Source organism: Amblyomma mixtum, chromosome 5 (assembly GCF_055824585.1).
Source record: "Amblyomma mixtum isolate Tamu chromosome 5, ASM5582458v1, whole genome shotgun sequence".
NCBI classification, from domain to species: Eukaryota; Metazoa; Arthropoda; class Arachnida; order Ixodida; family Ixodidae; genus Amblyomma; species Amblyomma mixtum.
The window spans coordinates 14281950-14303405 of record NC_143016.1 but is presented as its reverse complement, the minus strand read 5'-3'; the positions used below and the strand labels follow the sequence as shown (position 1 = coordinate 14303405).

Below are 21456 nucleotides of genomic sequence, written 5' to 3'. Positions count from 1 at the left end.
TGTATGCGCATCGCTGGTTGTTGGCTAATTCTTATTGTCTTGTTAAGGTGCAGTCAGGTTTTTTTTTATTGCACTCACAGACGGTCAATTGGCGATGTTATTGATTACAAAGAAAAACGAATAAACACTCCCAAGATCCGAACCACTGCTTTGCAACCTTTGCAAAACGAACCGTCAGCTATCACGCATCTCATCATCGTCGTCGTCATTTAAGGGTCCCGTAAGGACATTACATAAAGGGGGAGAGGGGGAAGGTTTAGTCAAGTGAGGATAGTGTGGTAGAAAAAAACATACAGTAATACAGACTACAGTAATACAACGAATACAGTAAAACATGATGATATCATTGCAGTACGTGGTAACCGATACAGGGTGTGCAGGAAATTTTTTATTGTTCGTTAAAAGGGTTGATGAGCAGCTGCCTAAATTTGAAAGGGTTAGTCGCAATGACATTGTGATCGGGCAGGCTATTCCAGTCTTCTATCGCACTAGAAAGAAACGATTTGTTGAATGCATTAGTGGAGCCGTGCACACGTTATATACTGCGGGAATTAAATAAGGGGCGAGAAGATCGTGCCGGAGCACAGGTTTTCCCGAAGTGCTGGAAAGTTAAAATATAGTTTGTGGAAGAGACAAAGAATTGAAAATTTTCGATGAAGCGCTTATGGGAGGCGCACTTTCGACTCCGACCACCACACATACACTGTCTCCAGGATCAGTTACAACTCAAAACACATGCCAAAGAAAGACTGCCGGCACTATATGTTCCTACAGGGACAAGAGGCACATATCCTTAACAAGATTTAATGTCACCGACATGACAGTGGCGATGTGTTCCCAATCCACGTCACATCCCATTGTCATGACGTAGAGTCTCGTTTCATCAGTGAGCTGTGCGGAACACTTAGAGTAATTCGTCGGAAATCCAGTTCTTTCTGTGTACAGAGAACTCTGATCAAGAAGTGGTTTCTATCCGCGTCCTTTATGTATAGCCGAGCTTTACTACCGTTTCGCAACCTTGACTTGCGCTCGCTCTCTTCCAGTACTGCCGCCGTCGAAAGCGGGCCGACAGGTTTTGCCGCACACGGGTGCAACGGAAGGGAAGCCCCAGGCGGACGCGGCTTAATGCTCACACGTGGCGTCAAGATTTGACGGCGAGCAGCTTCTTGCGCTTCCTGCTAAGGTTTTTCCGCGGTTGTCGGCTACGTCTGTAGGCTACGTCGTCACGGCGCGACCTAACGGCATGTTTAGAGACGCTAAGAGGAAACGAGCGCATACCGTCACGCTGTGTGCTATAAATGCGGAGGTAGGGTACTTGTCTTTACCACGATGTTGATAAGTAATCGCATACATTTAGTGCAGCTGTTGCATTCGAAGTGAAAAAGAAAAGAATACTACAGACAATGTTTACTACATTCGAATCAGTGCGAAAGCACGGAGTTGCGCTGCGTAGAAAACGACGATGTGCGGGCAGTGCCGCGGGGCGGAGCGCTTACGCTAGGCCAGCTGCGAACAAAAAAAAAAAAAAGGCACGTATAATGGACGATTTTTCAACTTGTAGGCAGTAAAATGTCGAAAGATTACACTTTATACAGCATCAGGAAGAAAATCATAATATGAAATGGCCGCGAAACATGCCGGGAAATGAGGGGAGGATGAGTCATGGTCGGTTTGGTTTGGTTTTGGTTTTGTGGGGTTTAACGTCCCAAAGCGACTAAGGCTATGAGAGACGCCGTAATGAAGGGCTCCGGAAATTTCGACCACCTGGGGTTCTTTAACGTGCACTGACATCGCACAGTACACGGGCCTCTAGAATTTCTCCTCCAAAGAAATTCTAGCCGCCGCGGCCGGTATCGAACCCGCGTCTTTTGGGTCAGCAGCCGAGTACCATAGCCACTGAGCCACCGCGGCGGCCATGGTCGGTTTACTGCCTTCAAATAGAGAACGAAATATGTCCAGCTGGTTAATGACCTGAGCAAGACTGGCGGTGATGGCAAGTGCGATGGCAAGTTCGTAAAGAAATCGGAATAATGAATATCATCGACGAACTCACATAAATGGAAGCGCACTCAGCTGTGCAGCATTTCCGCGATTGAACGGTGCAACCGCAATTTTTCTGTCTTCATGACAAGAGTAATGGAGGAAACGACCGGTCATATCCGAATGCGCGATAGACTTCGAACAAATGGGAATGTAGGGCCATGGCCAGACTCGAGCTGCGGCGTAGCAGGCGTTGCCACCGTTCCAGTCCGGCCGTGGTGTGGCAAACCATACCTGTATAACGACGTTGGATGTTACCAGAACAGTTAACTAGCCATATAACTCCATAACTCAACATATTACGTTGGCCATGCAAACATGGTGATCTTTGCAAATAAAAAAGGTCATAAATGAAACTAGAAAAGAACGAGCGCCGAATTCTCGAATTGGATGCGACAGTTTTTGCCACCATGACAGGAATAATGTAACAAAGGGACTGTTCATTCCCGGGTGCTCATAGAGACTTTGATCAAATGTACCTTTATATTGTTACGTGGCAGGAGGCGTTCACGCCACGAAGAACACTGGTGCACTCACGCTGAACAGAACACAAGCACAGGGCGCACCGGATGCCAAAACACAGACCACCGTCCAGGATTCGGAGCCCGAGCACGCGCCAAGCGCCCTCTCACTTCGTCGGCCTCATCTTCTCTGAGTCGACCCGTAGCATGACCCCCGGGCGCAAAAGCACCGTCGCGGTGCTGCTTAGCGAGTGTCAGAAGAAGGTAGGTGGTAGGGCTTGAGGCGCGACACGTGCACAATATCGGAGGGTGGAGTACGGGAAGTGCACTCGGGGAAGGCAGGCTCAATCTCGTATGTGACGGCTGTGACTTGGCGCAGCACACGATACGGGCCCACATATCGAGAAAGAAGCTTTTCCGAGAGCCCTACACGGCGAGAAGGCACCCAGAGCAATACAAGGGACCCAGGCAAGAAGGCACTGTCCAGGTGGCGGCGGTTATAGTGCTGTTGCTGAGAAGCTTGGGAGGCTTGCAAGCGGGAACGGGCGACTTGGCGAGCATGGTCGGCATGGGCAGTGGCTTCACGGGCGTATTCAGAATGTGGGGGACGAGATGTTCGATACAATGTGTCAAGCGGCAGTTGAGGCTCGCGGCCGTACAGGAGGTAAAACGGAGAGTAGCCGGCAGTGTCGTGGCGGGATGAATTATATGCAAATGTAACGTATGGGAGTGCGACGTCCTAGTCTCGGTGATCAGAGGAGACGTACATGGCGAGCATGTCGGTAAGCGTGCGATTGAGTCGCTCAGTGAGGCCATTATAGTTTGGGGGTGGTAAGCGGTCGTCAACTTGTGCTTAGTTGAGCACGCGCGAAGAATGTCGTTTACCACTGCTGAAAGGAAGGTGCGGCCTCGGTCGGTGAGCAGTTGGTGGGGTGCTCCATGATGAAGAATGACATCCTGAAGAAGAAAGTCGGCGACATCAGCGGCAGTACTCGTGGGGAGCGCACGTGTTATCGCGTACCGGGTGGCATAGTCTGTGGCTACTGCAACCCATCTGTTCCCAGAAGTGGACTCAGGAAAGAGGCCGAGAAGATCCAAGCCGACACGGTAGAACGGCTCCGGAGGGATGTCAATGGGCTGAAGATAGCCAGCGGGAGCAGATGCAGGGCGCTTGCGACGCTGACACTCATCGCAAGAACCAACGTAACGGCGCACTGAGCGGTAGAGGCCAGAAGAACCGACGGCGGATGCGGTCGTACGTGCGAGTAACGCCTAGATGGCCAGCAGTCGGGAGGTCATGGAGTTCGTGGAGAACGACTGTTCGTAAGTGCTTCGGGACGACGAGGAGAAGGTCAGGACCAGTTGGTTGAAGATTCCGGCGGTATAAAATACCATCAACGAGAGCAAAGCGGTTCAGTGAAGGGTCGGTGTGGGCGGACGTTAGGCGATCGATGATGGAGAGAAGCTCCGCATCCCGACGCTGTTCTTCGCCGATAGTTGTAAACGACGATAGAGAGAACAGGTCAATAGCGCTTGCGCTCGTCACAGTATTAGTGTGGGCAACAGGGTAACGAGAGAGGCAGTCGGCATCTTTGTGCAACCGTCCGGACTTGTAGATCACAACGTAGTCATATTCTTGGAGTCGTAGCGCCCAACGACCGAGGCGACCGATAGGATCCTTCAGAGAAGAGAGCCAGCACAGTGCGTGATGATCTGTAACAACTGTGAATGGCCTGCCATATAGGTAGGGTCGAAATTTGCCAACAGCCCAGACGAGGGCCAAGCACTCTCTTTCGGTAATGGAGTAGTTCTTCTCGGAAGGGGATAGGAGGCGGCTAGCATAGGCAATTACGCGATGTGTGCCGGATTGACGCTGGGAAAGGATTGCCCCGATTCCATGGCCACTAGCATCAGTACGGACTTCCGTAGGAGCTGACACATCAAAGTGTGCCAAGGCCGGTGCAGTGGTAAGCTTCCTTATAAGGTGGGCAAAGGCGTGGTCTTGAGAGGACCCCCAGGAAAAACTGACATCCTTTTTAAGAAGATCGGTGAGCGGCTGAGCAATGTCGGCAAAATCTTGAATAAATCTACGAAAGTAAGAACAAAGACCCAAAAAACTTCGAACGTCGTTGCTCGTACGGGGTACTGGGAAGTCCTTTACTGCTCGGATCTTGTCTGGATCGGGACGAACCCCTGTAGCATCGACGACATGGCCTAGTATAGTGAGCTGACGACGCGCGAAACGGCATTTTGAAGAGTTGAGCTGCAGCCCGGCATGACGGAAGAGGGAAAGAACTTGTGAGAGGTGGTCCATGTGGGACGAAAACGAGGGAGAAAACAATTACATCGTCTAAATAGCAGAGGCAAGTGGACCACTTAAATCCTTGCAGCAAGGAGTCCATCATGCGCTCGAAAGTGGCTGGGGCGTTACATAAGCCGAAAGGCATAACCTTAAACTGATATAATCCATCAGGAGTAACAAAAGCAGTCTTCTCCCGATCCTGGTCATCCACAGCAATTTGCCAATAGCCAGAGCGTAGGTCTATGGAGGAGAAGAATTTGGCTCCGTAGAGGCAGTCTAAGGCATCGTCGATTCGAGGAAGCGGATAGACATCTTTTTTAGTGATCTTGTTCAGGTGACGGTAATCCACACAGAAGCGCCACGAGCCATCTTTCTTCTTGACCAAGACGACGGGCGAAGCCCAAGGACTGTGAGAGGGCTCAATGATGTTCTTCTCCAGCATTTTTGCCACTTCCGCCTGGATTACCTGTCGTTCTGCATGGGAGACCCGGTATGGTCGGCGGCGGATCGGAGGAGCGTCGCCGGTGTCGATGCGGTGCGTAACGGTAAGAGCTTGGACAAGGGCGCTGTTATGGAGGTCGAAGATGTCGGAATAGGACTCGAGAAGCGCACGCAACTGACAAGATTGAGCAGGGAGCAAATCGGAGGGCATCATTGCCGTGATCGCGTCAGTCGAAGTAGGAGCGTGAACAGGGTCTGCAGGAGCTGATGCATGGGCAGGGTCCAATGGGGCAACTGGGCAGGAGCCAATAGGGGAGAACGTTGCCACGCATATGCCAGGTGGAAGGACTTGGGCTGAATAGCTGAAATTAATTAACGGTAGTGACACGCTGTTTCCCCTGATTGTAGCGACAGTATGGGGCAGTGCAACGTTGCGGTGCAGCAAGACATCTGAAATAGGGGCGAGTAAGTAGTCACCATCGGGGACTGATGAGGTAGGACGGAGGGTAACGAATAAGGCGGCTAGTGAGGGCAGAGAAACTTCGTCGGGCGAATACAGTCGGGGAGAATGCAAGGGTTCAGGATCGATGGTTGGGAGATCGAGGTGTAGGACGCCTTGCGAGCAGTCGATCAGGGCGGAGTGTTCTGACAGGAAATCGAGGCCGAGGATGAGGTCATGAGCACAAGGGTTCAAAACAGTGAACTGCACCGGAAGGTCATGGCCAGCAACACTAACGCGTGCAGTGCAGAGTCCGTCAACACTAACTGTTCCACCGTCCGCGACACGCACTCGAGACCGAGCCGGCGTGAGAACTTTACGTAAACGACGACGAAGTTGTGCACTCATGACAGAGATATGCGCACCAGTGTCAATAAGCGCACGCACGGGGACACCATCAACACAAACGTCTAGTTGGTTCAAGTGGGAGGTCTGTAGAGGATTTGTGGGTCTGGTCGTGGATGCAGCGTCACCTCCGGGAGCTGCATCAGCTAGTTTTCCAAGTCAGAGCGGTCGTATGAGGCTGCCGAGGATCGAAGGTGCTGCGGGGATCGGAAACGCCGGCCTCGGGGAGATGGAGAGCGGGAAGAACGACGTGGTCGGGAGCTGGCGAGATCATTGGCCGAATCTGATTGGTCATGAGGTGGTCGGGGCGGAAAACGGGGGGGGGGGGGGGGGGCATATCTGAACGGTTGGCATAGGAAAGCTCGGTGCGAGGAGTCGGAAACCATCTATTGCGGCAGTGCCGGGAAACCGACACAGGAACAATTGAAACATATTGGGCGATCATCAGGCGTCCGCCACTCTGCTGGATTACGGTAGCGACGAAAGTACGGAGCCCTTGGACGGAAAACATTCCTGGTTGGTGGTCGGACGCTAGAGTTCCCGATGGAACAGATAGCATGTGAGAGGTCCAAATTTGCGAGTTCCTCTCGCACGACGGCTTGAATGAGGGAGACATCGGGCAAGGGGTGACTGGGGGTGGTAGGTTGAGGGGCCGCAGGTGCACAGGCCTCCATTTCGCGGCGAACGATCCGGGTGACCGCGTCGGTGATATTGAGAGGCGAAGTGGGAGGTGGGCTAGGTGGTGGCTGCTGAAAAACACACGTAGATGTGGCGGCCGTATGGGGAAGTCGTTCAAACTGTGGAAATATGCGCCGGCTCTTGACTTGCTCGAAGAGACGGCACTCCTTAATAACGGCATCCACGGTATCACATCCTTTGCACAGAAGCAAATGGAAAGCGTCGTCCGCGATCCCCTTCAGGATGTGGCCCACCTTTTTGTTTTCCGACATGGAGGTGTCAACCTGGTGGCATAAGGCAAGGACGTCTTGTATGTACGTGACGTAACCTTCACTGGAGGACTGAGCACGCGACTCAAGGTGTTTTTGGGTTGCGAGCTTCGAAGCATCCGGAGGTCCGAACAGAGCGCGAAGCTTTTCCTTGAAGATGTCCCAACTCGTTAGTTCGTCCTCGTTGGTGTCGTACCATTGCCTTGCTGTGCCAGATAAATAGAAAATTACGTTTGCCAGCATGACGGTGGGGTCCCACCTGTTATGGGTGCTGACACGTTCGTACATGGAGATCCATCTCTCGACGTTTTCAGTTGAGGCACCGGAAAAGATGTCGGGGTCACGGGGATGAGCCATGACCATGAATGTAGTGGCAGTGGCACTTGGCGAGTCGCCGGGCTTCGTCATTGTAGCGGTCCCGGTGTAGCGACCGCTGCGAAGCTCCGTGTTGGGATAGTCCAGAACGAGAGGAAGGGGAAAGTCCTCACCTCCACCAAGATGTTACGTGGCAGGAGGCGTTCACGCCACGAAGAACACTGGTGCACTCACGCTGAACAGAACACAAGCACAGGGCGCACCGGATGCCAAAACACAGGCCACCGTCCAGGATTCGGAGCCCGAGCACGCGCCAAGCGCCCTCTCACTTCGTCGGCCTCATCTTCTCTGAGTCGACCCGTAGCAATATAAACGGTGTAGATCCATATTACTCGAAAGGGCAACTAGATATGTAATTGCACAACCCAACACATAATAATGTGGCGATTTCTCCATATAGACCTTTTTCAGGTGCGCGCGGCCATCTTTCGACAGCAGCGCCGTCTTGCGTCTGGCCGATTTCTCCGCCATGTTGGCTTGGGTGGACGCCGCTGCGATACAGGAAGCGAGTACTCGCCGCGCTGTTCAGCCTCATCCGAGTGTTGATTTTTGCATGATTTTGACCTGTAAAGTGTTGCAGTGTATGCACTGAGCAACTGTGAACAAAATGGCCCGTGCTTCGGCGAGCGGCGACGCGGATGTCTCCCTGCAAGTTGTGCCGAAAATCGACATTGGAGGTGCGCTTCTACGCAAGTGTGCGCAATTCATTTAACGGCTTTCTGATATTTATAATGGAGACATTTATTAATGCGAGCACGAAACTTGCTGAGCGCTTCTATGTAGTAGTTATAATTATAAAAGAAAAACCACTCCGTTCCGAGCTAACAGCAGTGTTGCTGTCAAGCGCTCAAGCGGTCTGCTCTGCGTAGCGCCGGTGACACGAACAGATTGAAACTGCGTTCGACTGCGTCTTTCACTACATTTTCCATCTGCACTGTCCTAAAAAACAGTACTTTCTGTAGTGCTACATGGAGAAGGCACGGCTGGAGCGCATAAGCGCACAAAATTCTGTTGCGCCTTTTGGCTTTGCATAAATTTTTGATTACTTCGTACTAACGGTAAAATAACTCGTGAAGCGTGCAAATGAAGGGTGCTCCACTCTTAGCGTGAACATGCGAGTGTGTGGCAGCGCTCTTCAGAGCGCTAGTGCATCCGTCGGCGTCGCGCGTCGAAGCAAAGTGTCGCAGGAACCGAGGAAACTGGATTTGGAGCTTCGCGTCGTCCCACATTTCGCTAAACTCGAAAAAAGATGTAGTAGAGAGGCATCTGGCCTTCGGGCGCGATGTAATTACACACTCGAAACTGGTGCACCTGCTGTGACAGTTCCTCAGGGGCGTATCTGCTTGGTCCGTCTCGGGTGCGGCCGCTGATTAAGGCCGAAAGAGTGAGAAAGCGCGTGCGTGTGGTCGGGTGGGCACTGCGTGCCTGCTGATTGCACGTCCCTAATAGCACATTTTTTTTTAAACAATCGGCACTTTGCATTATGGCGCCAGTTGAAAATAGTATTTAGTTGAAGCATGAGGTGTCACGATGCAAGGTGGACACGTCAAAGCTGCGGCCTTCAGTTTTTTAAGTCCTGCTCGTTTATCGGATACTTACTTCATGCAAACAGCTGTGGCATTTGCGGAATCCATCATGGCTTTCAAGTACTATCAAATAGCTATGTTTACAGTGCTGTTGTCGTTAATAATCAGTCGCCAGTGTCGGCAGTTATAACAAATGTTTCACGTAACCCGCAGTGCTGCTGCATCATTTCCCCGAATTATTACTTATGTTTTGATTTTGCAAGGGTCACATAAGACACATATCTTAGCGACATCAGCAGTAGGTGCTCGCGTGTAAGGTATGTGTAGCTGAAACAGCCCGCAACCGCACTGCCGACGTGGCTCTCAGTCTTTTTCACACTGCTCCGCTTCAAGCCGCCTTCGCTTCCTGTAGTTGTTTGAACAGTAGACGACTGCGCAGTGGTTTTCCGAAGACCTCGTTGCAGCTTTAATCGCACATACACCCAAATCGAGGCTCCTATTGCTAAGCAACCGCATACAGTAAACACGGAGAACCGCAGAGAACGCACAGGACGCACGGACACCGCCTTTCCGAACCAGCCAGAGAGGAGGAAAGCAACATGGCGGTGTTCGGCGCGCTGGGAGCGAGGCTAAAACTGAAAAAGGTCTATAAAAGAGATTCTTTCATTTGCAATAATTCTGGAGATTCGAAGGAATGAAGTGTCAAATTCTCGAAGTTCGGATCAGTTGACTACTGGTATTCGGAACCTCGATTCTTCAGATGATCGAAGTTCTGCTCCTTGGCACTCTTATAAATGCAGTCAAGTTGAGACGAAAAACAAAACACAAGTTTCCTGCGCAGTTGTCCGGTGCACTTGTGTTCAGTCCTTTGTCTCTTGAAGAGCTAATAAACGTGCATCCAATAAGCAACCAGGAAAGGCACACTTTTCTGCGCTGTGGTGCGCTAGCTGCGGTTGCGCCCATGGTAGTACATCTATACTGATGAAATATGCACGTCGCCACTTTTCGCGCCGAGCTGATAAAAGTCCCGTGGACGTTAAAAGTCCCGCATGTTCTAAAGAAAACGCTAAAGCTCCAAACTCCAAACATTTGTCTCGCTCGTGCCCTAACACATTTCTCCGCCTCCTTTCATCTCCGATCAGAGCAGCCTCCAATCGTGCTGCGCCACGCTATCCGAACTTTTCGTCCATCTAAGCCGGTCGGAATAGCGCCTGTGATGTTGGCCGTAAGATTTCTACTGAGTCGTTGCGTGCTGTACGCGCAAAATGGGCCGCACTTGAATAAATTCCGACAAACATCTTTCATTTCACATTCCCTTTGAAAGAACGATTGTCCGATATTTTTTAATACTATATATCATCACCCTTATATCCGGGACGAACTTATATCGTTCCCGGTTACATAAAGATGCCCAGACCCATTGGGGAACAGAAAGTTGAGTTGGTTGATATGCATACTGAAAAAATTGCGCAGAAACACGAGGGCTAAGCGGAGACAGACACAAGGACAAGCGCTACTCGCAACTGAAGTGTAATTCCAAAAACATGCACATATAAATAGGAAAAACAAAACAATACCACACCAAGCTATCATCAAGAACATCACGTGTCAACCCCCTGCATCCCCGAGTGAGTTGGCCAAGAAGCGAAACTCCCTTCAGAGAAGCGGACGGAAGTCTGGCTGACGCATTTATCTCCACTGATACGCATATGAAAGGCTTCCATGAGCTCACGCACAATTTGATTCCTGTGCCTGAACAGAAAAAGCGGTTTACAATGCATATTCTTCTTATCGCTCGCACCACAAGTGCGGCAATATTTTGGCAATGTTTCTGTCCGCTTCTCTGATAGGAAGTTTCGCTTTTTAACCAACTCACCCGGGTACGCACGGGGATGACGCGTGATGTTCTTGATGATAGCTTGGTCTGGTCTTGTTTTGTTTTTCCTATTTATATGCATGTTTTTGGAATTTTTGGAATTAAACTTCAGTTGGGAGTAGCGCTCGTTTTTGTGTTTGTCTCTGCTTAATCCTCATGTTGCTGCGCAATTTTTTTCAGTACCCATTGGGGAAGGAGGAAAAAGGATGCACAAACCCCTATTTGCGCTGGGAATTTTGTTCTGAACATCATCGGTTAGAGGGGGGGGGGGGGGGGGGAGGGAAGGAGTTCCAAACTGCGACGTTCACGTACCTAACCGGCGGTACGCAGTTTCGCCTTCACTTCCGTGTGCACGTAGCCCGCGCCAACAACATGCAGGCAGCCCGACTATTGTTACGAGCTGTGAACGGCAGCTGCTAGGTACTGCGAACCGTGACGTAAAGCGCAGTAAACAGACTAAAAAGGACAGAACAGTTGTTGCCATGGTGGCGCCGCAGCTTTATGCAGCGTTCCCGGTCGTCCGCGCTCTTTCACAAGGACTTTCACTTGCGCAGGTCTGGTTCTGGATGCGCACCAGTGCAACCATCGTAGAGCCAGCTCGACATGCCTGCGGGTTACGCAAGTTTCTAGGCGCCTGCGCTTGCCGCGCCAGCAACAACAGACGCAAAAAACAAGGACTAATGTTGGATACAGGCTTCATGCAAGCCAACCTTGTGCATGGTTTCATAGTGCCCCAGTAAACCACGTGTGTAGCGCGCGCGAGGCGCGACTGAACATATATAGTTCGTCGTGCGCATCTCCGTAGCAGACGAGCACCAGAGCTTTGTGAAAGACGTGGCCCCCTTGAAAGTGAGTGTATAATGTAGAAGAGCCCATCTTACGAAACACATTGTTGTGCTAGCTGGTGCATAACACCCACCAAAAGAAGACGCTCACAGGAAACTGGGAAGGCGACAGTAAAGAGGCTGGAAAGACCCTCTTCCCTGTAGTCTTCCCAGTTTCCTGCGGGCATCTTTCCTGGTGTTACTGGTGTTGGCTGGTGTTACTTTCCTTTCCTTCATTAGCCTTTTTGGGACTGATGCTATGCTTGCCTGGGGTGCGGCCTGATCTCGGTGACTAGAACCGACAACGCACACCCTCACCAGAACAGGATTCGGCCACCCTGGTGTAGTACTTGGCCGCAACCTTCCATGAACAAACCAATTAACCCTCGGCCCTCAGTCCCCAGCGGCTGCGGAGCAACTGACCAAGGTGGCGGCCAAACCTGGGACGCAGCGGAGGGTGCTAAGAATCACTGGCTCCGGACAGGCCGCCACTGGAAATTCCAAGAGAAGGCAAGCGTAACAGGTGGCGGCAGAAAGTTGAATGGGCGGATGAGATCAAGTTTGCGGGGATACGGTGGCCGCAACTGGCAAAGGGCAGGGTTGATTGGAGAGTCATGGAAGAGGCCTTTGCCGTGCAGTGGGTGTAGTCAGGCTGATGATGGTGATGACTTTCCTTAAAGCCCGTCATATGTTCTTGAGCGTTTGTTTGCATATTAGGAGGGATAAAGTTTCGTCATGGTAGTTATCCTGCCCTGAAATTTCTATGCCGTCTTCTTAGACGTTGACGAATCGTCTTCGGCGTCTTCCATCGTGTCGAAGTGCAGGAACCTTGTTGAGAACTGATGTAGTTTTCAACAAGGTTCCTGCATTTCAGGGCAGGAGATCGTGCTTCTTCCCCCGGTGTTCCGTAATAGGCGGACAAATCTTCTCTAGAGCAGCGCCAAAGTGGAAGAAAAGAGGGAAAGATGCGCTAGCCATAGAATTTGCCTTTATTTTTTTTTTACATGCACGTGTGTGCCAGCGCCAAAGTGGAAGAAAAGAGGGAAAGATGCGCTAGCCATAGAATTTGCCTTTATTTTTTTTTTACATGCACGTGTGTACACGTGTGTGATCATATGCAGGTGTCTTGTCCGGTTTCACTCTTTTCGAACAGCGTGGCTCGGTGCCCGCGCGAAAAAAGTACGATGGAGCTTTCCTGCAATGACGGAGAGTTCCTGGTGAATATGCCCTGGGAAATAACCATAGTCATGTGACCGGAGCTACAACATTTTCGATTTTCTTCGTAATATTTATTTACAAATACTGCTGTCTCGGAGGAGAGACATAGCAGGAGTGGGTACTGATGTGCTCGGGGATCGGGACCAGGGTCTTCACCGCATTGGGGCGAAGCAGGCAGACTACGAAGGGAAGTCTTCGGGAGGAATATTCAAGCTTGAAGGTTTATTTTACATTTTGTACAGTAGCACGGAGACCAAAGTCAGAAAATGAGGGAGGATGATCTGGCACCCCACAGATTGCTGCTTAAATGCAGTTCAGATTCCCCAGGTACCCAGGTAGGGAATCTGATCTCGGGTTGAGCGTCCAATGGGCTGCTAGCGTCTTCTTTGGCTCCGCCCTCCCCACGTGACGGCGCACACCGCACAGACACACACATACACGGGCAAGGAGGAACTTGGCGTCTCTGAGTCGCGAACTGTTTTCCCAGGCCCAAAGGTCGTTTGCTGCTGAGTGACGATCCTGATCGATGGGGACGCGAGCGCTGACCGCTCACACCGGTGACCTCTTCAGTTCGGTGGAAGGGACAAATCAGCCGTGTCGCCCCTCGGCTTTGTCTGCTGCCCAGGGCGCACGCGGGTAATGACTTAGCGGCGCCGCCGCCCCGCCGTCGTCGCCACTGGGTCTCGTCGGTCAGTCCACGGGCAGTCCGGGAGAAGCACCGCGCTCAGCCTTCCCGGTCGAAGGGATTAGACGTCTTTGTGTACGCCGACGCCGTCGCCAGTAGCTGCCCCACGCAGTGTCTCTTTTGTCTCCCCCGGACAGCAGCGCTTTTGGCCGCATACCTGATGACGCCTGACTGTCTCGCCGTTCTCCGCTGGCTGGGCCTCCGATCATTACAGTCCGTCCGCCGCCAAGAAGACGTCACGAAGTGGTTGCAGCTGATCGGTGCACCACGAATGTACGTCAGTGTCCGAGTCCTTCTGCTCGACAGGTCGGCCAGGAAGCCCTGCACATCTTGCAGTGGTCCTCGAAACGGAGCATTAGGGATCAGGCCTACGCTAAGCCCATACCTCCAGCAGGGCAGCACACGGCCAGCCTCAGAGAACTGCCAGGTTTTCGGATAAGGTTAGACAAAGACTGTAAATTTTGATACACCCCCAGCCCTCGCTCGAAAGCGCATGCCTGGAAAGCTGGCCTACCGGACCTAGTTGAGCCAATTTTGTGTTTTCTTTTGTACTGGAAGACACTCGCTTCCGAATTTTGAACAAAGAAAACCGCTCTAACTAGACGACAAAAGGAACAAAACGGTGACGCTTCAGAGATGCAAATGCGGAGAAAACAATCCAAACTGTTTTTCTCAGGAACTTTAAGCATTTCCAATAGGGCCACGGAGAAAACACGTGCTGAGGCCCTCGCGTTTCAGTTTTCTCGCCCTCTTTGTAATGGAGTACAACTCGTAATTACCACTAGAATTACGAGCGTGCTTACTTCCCCTCATTTGCATGACCGCATAGTGCCGTCACCTTTGCTCAACCTGGCAAAGCTTTCCTCAATATCGGAGCCCAACTCACATTAATCTGTCTAATCCTTAGACAAAGACTCCAGGTGCTTATGCCAGTGTCCTACAATGGCCCGTCTTTCCAGCATTTCCCGTGACAGCGGGCGCTGCTATACATAAGCACTACCTGTGCATTGTCAAACCATTAGCATTAAAAGAAATGCAAGACCTCTGCTGCAAAAGTTAATGACGAGCATCCAAAAACTACATGTGCTCAAAACTTTTTCGGCAGCAGCAAAAAAAAGGAAAAGCAAACAGCAGAGACTCTATTCTCGGAATCTGCTAACTATCCCCGTCGCGACACGAGGGGTCCTATACTTCAGCCGCGCTCGGCGCGGTCGCAGACTAACAGTAGCTGGGGCCGCCGAGACCCGACAAAAGCCCAAGGGCTTAAATGCGCGTTCACCTCTTCGGGCTCCAGACGCCACGCGACATTGATTTGTTCCGCACCCCGGTCGCGCGTCCCCACCACCTGAGCAGGACTTGAAAAGAATGCGGGAGGGGGACGATCTATGAAAGCAATGCCTACGAGCATTCCCCTCTCGATTCAAGAATGGCCTGCCACTGAAACGCGTTCTGCTGCGTTCTTTAGCGTGGTAGCTGTGCATGCTTCCCTGTGCCCTGCTGCAAGTTTTACGCGTACTGCAACCGCAGGGTCGCCACAATGGGTCGGGTGGCCTTCGCTTTATCTGAACCCTTCCTCTCGGTCTTGCCCTTGTGCGGTGTCTATTGCACCTGGCGTGCCGCGGTGACCGTCTCGGCCGATTACACTGTTGGCCGGCCTTTAGCCTTACAGTGTCTTCGGCCAGTACTTTCTCCTTTGTCTGGAGAGCACCCTTTGGTTTGGCTCTTCTTGCGCGCGGCCGCCTTCTGAAAACTGCCTTAGCAGATCGGCCCTGCGCGCCTCCCTTTCTAGCGGTGTCCTCACCCTCCGCGTCTTCTCTCTGACGCAGCACCGAGCCGCATTTCCCACTTGATTTTAAGCAATGGGCTCGTGCTTTCGGCGAGTCACTGCATGTCGCAGTATCGAACTGTCTCGTCGGCACTTTACTCTTTCCTGAGCATAGATTGCTCTCCTGAGGTTTGCTGTTCGAGCTTACGACACTAACGCTCTGGCCTGCAACTGGACCTGAACCATGCTGTTCGCCTAACGTAGCGTTTTTTTCCTGTGTGTTACCCTCTCGATCGCAGCAATCAACCTCACTTCTCAACAGAGCATCTGCCTCAGGGTTAGAGACGGCCGCCTTCTTCCCGGAAAGTGCACGCTCCTCTGGGCTCAAAACCGCCGCGCTGCACCTTTCCTTACTGCTAGCATTAGTGCCCACATTATCCTCTGAGCCCTCACGGCTTGCAGATATGCACTTTTCCTCATTCCTAGCCTTAGTGCTTACACCATCCCTCGAGCCCTCGCGGCTTGCGGATCTGCACTGTTTGCTAGAATTTTGACCGAAGTCCTCGGTCCTCGCTGCCGAAGTGACCCTTCTTTCTGGGACCAAATCTGCCCCTTCCCGGCACTTCTGAGCAGCTGCCGTGTCTTCCGGCGACTGAGCGCAGCTCCTAAGTCGCTCGCTGACACTGTCGTGGTGTACCTGACCACATTCACTTTGGCTTTTGAGATCGACCTCTGCGGTAATTCCAAAGCGTCGGAGGAGCGCACTTTTCGCTTTCGCGTAGTTTTTCGCATCCTCGTCCGACAGGCGCGCTAATATGTTGGCGACTTCACACGGGAGGACACCCAGCAGCATTATTGACCAATAACCCTGGTCCAGCTGCTCCTCCGTACAAATTCCTTCAAACTTTTCAAGGAAAGTCCCGATATTACCGCCTGTTCTGAATACACTTAACCTAGATCGAATTCTTTTCATTCTGATCAAGTTAAGTTCGCGAGTGATTTTCCGCAGCTCCCTTTCCCGCTTTTGATCGAGCCGTTTTTTCTCGATCTCCATTTGCTCTTCGCGCTTCCCTTTTTCTTCATCCTCTCGCTTATTTTGTTCCCGTGCCTTCTCTAATTCCTCCCGAATGTACTCCCAACATCCGACTATCTCCTCCGCGTCTGCACCGCCTGCCTCAATTGCCTCAATCAAGAGCGGTTTCCTACGTCGACCCACAATCGATGCCCAATTTCCCGCATATCAAAACCAGGTCCGGTCTGCGCAACTTTTTCCAGTCCATGTCTGCTCCCCAAGCGACGGATAGTCTCTACTAGTGGTCAGAGAAGATTCCCAGGCAATCTCTGGAGCCACATTCCATTACCTAGGTTTACAAATTCCAAAGATGTACAACCTGGCAAAACTCAAAAAGAGACAAGACCGTGCACTTACCCATACCGGAGCCAGGACGCCGCGCAGACCATCCCACCGCTGCCACCAGTTGATGTGCTCGGGGATCGGGACCAGGGGTCTTCACCGCATTGGGGCGAAGCAGCCAGACTACGGAGGGAAGCCTTCGGGAGGAATAGCAAAGCTGGAACGTTTATTTTACATTTTGTACAGTAGCACGGAGACCAAAGTCAGAAAATGAGGGAGGATGATCTGGCACCCCACAGATTGCTGCTTAAATGCAGTTCAGATTCCCCAGGTACCCAGGTAGGGAATCTGATCTCGGGTTGAGCGTCCAATGGGCTGCTAGCGTCTTCTTTGGCTCCGCCCTCCCCACGTGACGGCGCACACCGCACAGACACACACATACACGGGCAAGGAGGAACTTGGCGTCTCTGAGTCGCGAACTGTTTTCCCAGGCCCAAAGGTCGTTTGCTGCTGAGTGACGATCCTGATCGATGGGGACGCGAGCGCTGACCGCTCACACCGGTGACCTCTTCAGTTCGGTGGAAGGGACAAATCAGCCGTGTCGCCCCTCGGCTTTGTCTGCTGCCCAGGGCGCACGCGGGTAATGACTTAGCGGCGCCGCCGCCCCGCCGTCGTCGCCACTGGGTCTCGTCGGTCAGTCCACGGGCAGTCCGGGAGAAGCACCGCGCTCAGCCTTCCCGGTCGAAGGGATTAGACGTCTTTGTGTACGCCGACGCCGTCGCCAGTAGCTGCCCCACGCAGTGTCTCTTTTGTCTCCCCCGGACAGCAGCGCTTTTGGCCGCATACCTGATGACGCCTGACTGTCTCGCCGTTCTCCGCTGGCTGGGCCTCCGATCATTACAGTACATACATTAGTAAAAACAAATAACATGGGTAGCATAGAAATAGATAACATAGAAGTATTAAAAACAGATCATCCGGTCAAATTGTTAGGCAACTGAACAACGAATACTTCAATTGGTAATGAGCGAAGTGAGCCGCCCCATCGATTCCAAATTTAACAGTTAGAGGGAAAAAAGGAAATTTAAAGCAATCTATATGTGGTTTGAAAGGAACAATGTTTAATGGGTGGTTCCGTCGGGTTGCACGTGGGCTTGAGGACACAAATGAGAAGGGCGCCTGAATGCCAGATTACGTGTGAACGATCTTGTGCAGCATAATGATGCGTTCACGTGTGCACCTATCTTCTAACCTTTGCAAAGATGAAGTATGCACATGTGAAGAAGGTGAAAAGTTGCGATCGTGCCGGCCGAAGATGAATCGTATTGCTTTTTTTTTTAATTGATTCTAAATGGTCGATGTCGCGCGTGATGAGGGAGCCAAAAAGAAAATGGAGAGCTTACACTTAGCTCTAGACATGTTTGCCTGTAGGAAACTGTTCATGGAAGTAGTACTTGTCTCTGAACTATGCGTATAAGCCCTACGCTTCAAATTGGTCCAGATTTGTAGACAGACGGGAAGATAGACGGGGACAGACAGATTCATGTGCAGACAAGCACGTAGGCAAGTGGGCGGGTGATGATGAGGACGGATGTATTTTCCCTCCTATCAGAGTAATGATAGTAGCCGACTGCCACCACCACCCTGCGATCGACTATTATCGCCGCGGCTAATATCGCTGCGCGGTTTTGAAAAGCGATTAGGAATTGTTGCATCTTGCAAGATCCCCAATATCCTCTCTTTTTGTGGGGTGCAGCCACTAGATACAAAACTATTGGCACCCCTTTGTAACGGGCGGGCGGTGCAGTGCCACTTTTTCTTAGTAAATTAATGTGTTTAATTGTTTTATCTGATTTTTAGACTGTATGGCACCCCGTTCCGCACTTTTCCCCAGTTGAACTGCCGACACATCCCCATGCACGTACACCCCTTCCCCAGCATATATCCCCCTCTCCCTTTATTGTCTGCTTCATAAGAGTTCTATACGGATCTTCAGCCCTCCAAATCCCTGATATACCAGGTTCCCCGGCTAAATGTAACCAAGTTGTTAAAAAACACGGGATGTCCTAGGCACGTGAAACCAACTGACGGTTGTTTAGACTCGCGTGACCTAGTCTGAAGTATTTTTAGTTCTTCAAAGTTTATTAATTAGTTAAGCCAGATTAGCTAACTTTTTTAATTTGAGTCAACACTGGCTAACCTCTCCCGGTGAGCCAGTGGTGACCCACGGGTTGAGATCGTCTGCATAGATGATGAAGGTCGGAAATGTCTGCTAGGGACCGAGCGAGCGTGACCATGCCCAGGTTAAAGAGACTGAGGGAGGGGACAGCATTTTGCGGAGTGCCACAAGTGAGTGGTATGGGGTGAGGCTGTTTGTGCAACGTTGGTTTGTGGAGCAAGCGGATACGGGCGGAGCGGTGGTCGCGGTGGTTGAGGAAAGCTTTTATGTAAATTGTACATGGTGTGTCCGCAGCGTGTGTCTGCTAGTATGGCGAGAATGTGGGCGGGTAATATGTAGTCGAAAGCTTCGGTAACAGTCGACATACGCAATTTGCAAAAGGATAAAAAATCATGAAGACATCGACATCCAAAGCACAGCGCGAGAGGTTGTGGCGATCGTGACAATTACAGCTAAGTTTAGCAGTGCATAATTTTTGCAACAGCGCTACACAACGAGCAAAGAGTGACACAGAGACGGCGCTGACGGCGCAGTCACTCTTTGCTCGTTGTCCTCGTTGTGTAGCACTGTTACAAAATTATGAATTAGTAGCAACTCGCCCAGACTTCCATTCTTCTGCAGTTTAGCAGTGCATTTTAGTGCTTATAGGTAGCGCGTCATTCTGCTAATTTTTTAGCAATTGGCCGCAAGAAATACTAAAAAATTCGTGAGTCTTTTATACAGCACTTCAAATTTTGTTACTCAAACTAGCTTCACACAAAGTGACATCCCGTTTGCCTTCCTTTCTTGCTAAATGTTTCCATTACTGCCGCCGCTGGCGCTAGCCACGAAAGCGATGAGGAGGGAGAAGAGGGGAAGAGAGCGTGTAGGCTGCTGTCAGTTTCGCCAGTTTCGCTTCGTTATTTGCCGTTGCCGCGCAGGTGTAGCGGGCGGTGGTGATGTGTGCGTGGTGATGGTAGCGATGCGTGCACGTGTGATAGGTTCTAATTATTGAATGGTGCTTGACTTCGGTACTGAATGCACAGGTAAGTAGCCTTTAGTCCTGTTGCTCTCCTTTGCCCGCACATGATGAATATATGCCACCAAATCGCGACGGGAGCTTGTCGTACGTGTCTGCTGTCCGCAGGCTGTAGCTCTGCAGAGGTACTGCTGCTGGTCTTGTGAAGCGATCGAAGGTTGCACGCGCTTTATTGTGTCTTGAATTTTCGCTGCCTCAATGAGAACGATATGCTAAATGCATTGTTGTGGCACGTACGGTTTCAAATTCGGAATGGTCCGTATCAACCCCGAACTTCTTTCTCTATCAGTACTCCAGCGTTATATGTTCTGATGACAAAGCTGGCGTCAAATTTTTGAACATCGGCTGGGTTCTGAGTGGTTATAAAGACATCGAAATGCCAGTGGTTGTAAGCAAGCATTTTTCTTCACTTTCCGTAGGTCTAGATTCTTTGTAAAGCTCACGGTCAACCGCTTTGGTTTTTTTTTTATTATTAATTATTGCGCTTGGATTCGGTCTGCCGATATAGCCACGAAAGTGCGTATAATTTTAACGCAAAACCTGTGCACCGCGCGCGGGCAGCAGCAAAGTCTGGGTTTTCAGTTTGGCTACGTGCACCTTGAAAAGCGCTCGCGCGCTGTGCTCATAGCGCGAGTTACACGCAGCGCCTTGACGTCTCTCTTTTTCACATTTGTATTTTTGGCGTGATGGAAGTTTGTATTTACATTTTCTTTTTTTTTGTAATTTCACTTTTTGTGTGGTGAAAAATTCTATATAACATTAAAGATTTAATTTCTTTGATGCACAGGCTTATATTATTGGTGCAGCTAGGTAAAAAAAAACAGTTTCATTTTCGCCCGCAAACAATTTTATATATATATATATATATATATATATATATATATATATATATATATATATATATATATATATATATATATATATATATATATATATAGCAAACAAGGGAAAGGGAATGAGGGGGCTCGTTATAAATATGACAGAAGCCAACAGCCACCAGAAACCAAGGGGCACAGGGGACTTTTTTTTAGTTTATTTATTTAATTTGTGGTGTTGATCAATTTAGAATATTACTGAATATGTTATTGCTTAATGCTAATTGATATATATATATATATATATATATATATATATATATATATTCATTAGCCTCCTGAAGGTCCTTGACCATGAAAAACATTATTCAGCCAATCCAGGAAAAAATTTTGTGGAGATGTTTTTGTTCATCGTGATGGAGCTTCGCTTGGCACAACTAGAAAGTGATTTCTTTTGTGAAATTCTCATAAAAGCAGTACAGCAGTCAGGCTACGGACTCACACCTGCCTTATTGTCATATACATTGATTTACTCCACACTGATCGCTTTAGGTCACTGGTGCAGTTTGTGTATGCTTTCTAAATGTTTGCATGTCAGCTGTAAGCTGGCAAAGTGTCCATTACATTGTATGGTGGAGCCATAATCAATGAAATGCATATGCCATTATGTTTTCCTAATTGTGAACTGTGCCTTAGTACTTTGTACTATTTATGCTTCGCATGATGGATGTCCACCACCGGGAGTTATTGTGAGAACGAAATTTCTACATTAATGAGCACCATGAT

The 21456-nt window shown here is 50.4% G+C and overlaps 1 protein-coding gene across 9 annotated transcripts in view; it reads left to right on the top strand.

The window, feature by feature from the left end:
* The window catches only part of Mvl (solute carrier family member malvolio), a 51169-nt gene that overhangs the window by 6214 nt on the left and 23499 nt on the right, over positions 1-21456 (top strand). For 4 of the 9 annotated variants that reach the window (XR_016282917.1, XM_089543389.1, XM_089543390.1 and 1 more), the window contains exon 1: positions 19537-19862. The exons of 1 other annotated variant lie outside the window; for it this stretch is intronic. Coding sequence is in view for 6 of the 8 variants with exons in the window: in XM_089543389.1 (XP_089399515.1) it covers positions 19832-19862 (31 nt within the window). In the remaining 2 variants the exon portion in view is untranslated. Of the gene's footprint in view, positions 1-19532; positions 19863-21456 lie in introns of those variants that run through there. 4 more of the 9 variants (XM_089543393.1, XM_089543392.1, XM_089543391.1 and 1 more) reach the window with 2 other exon arrangements.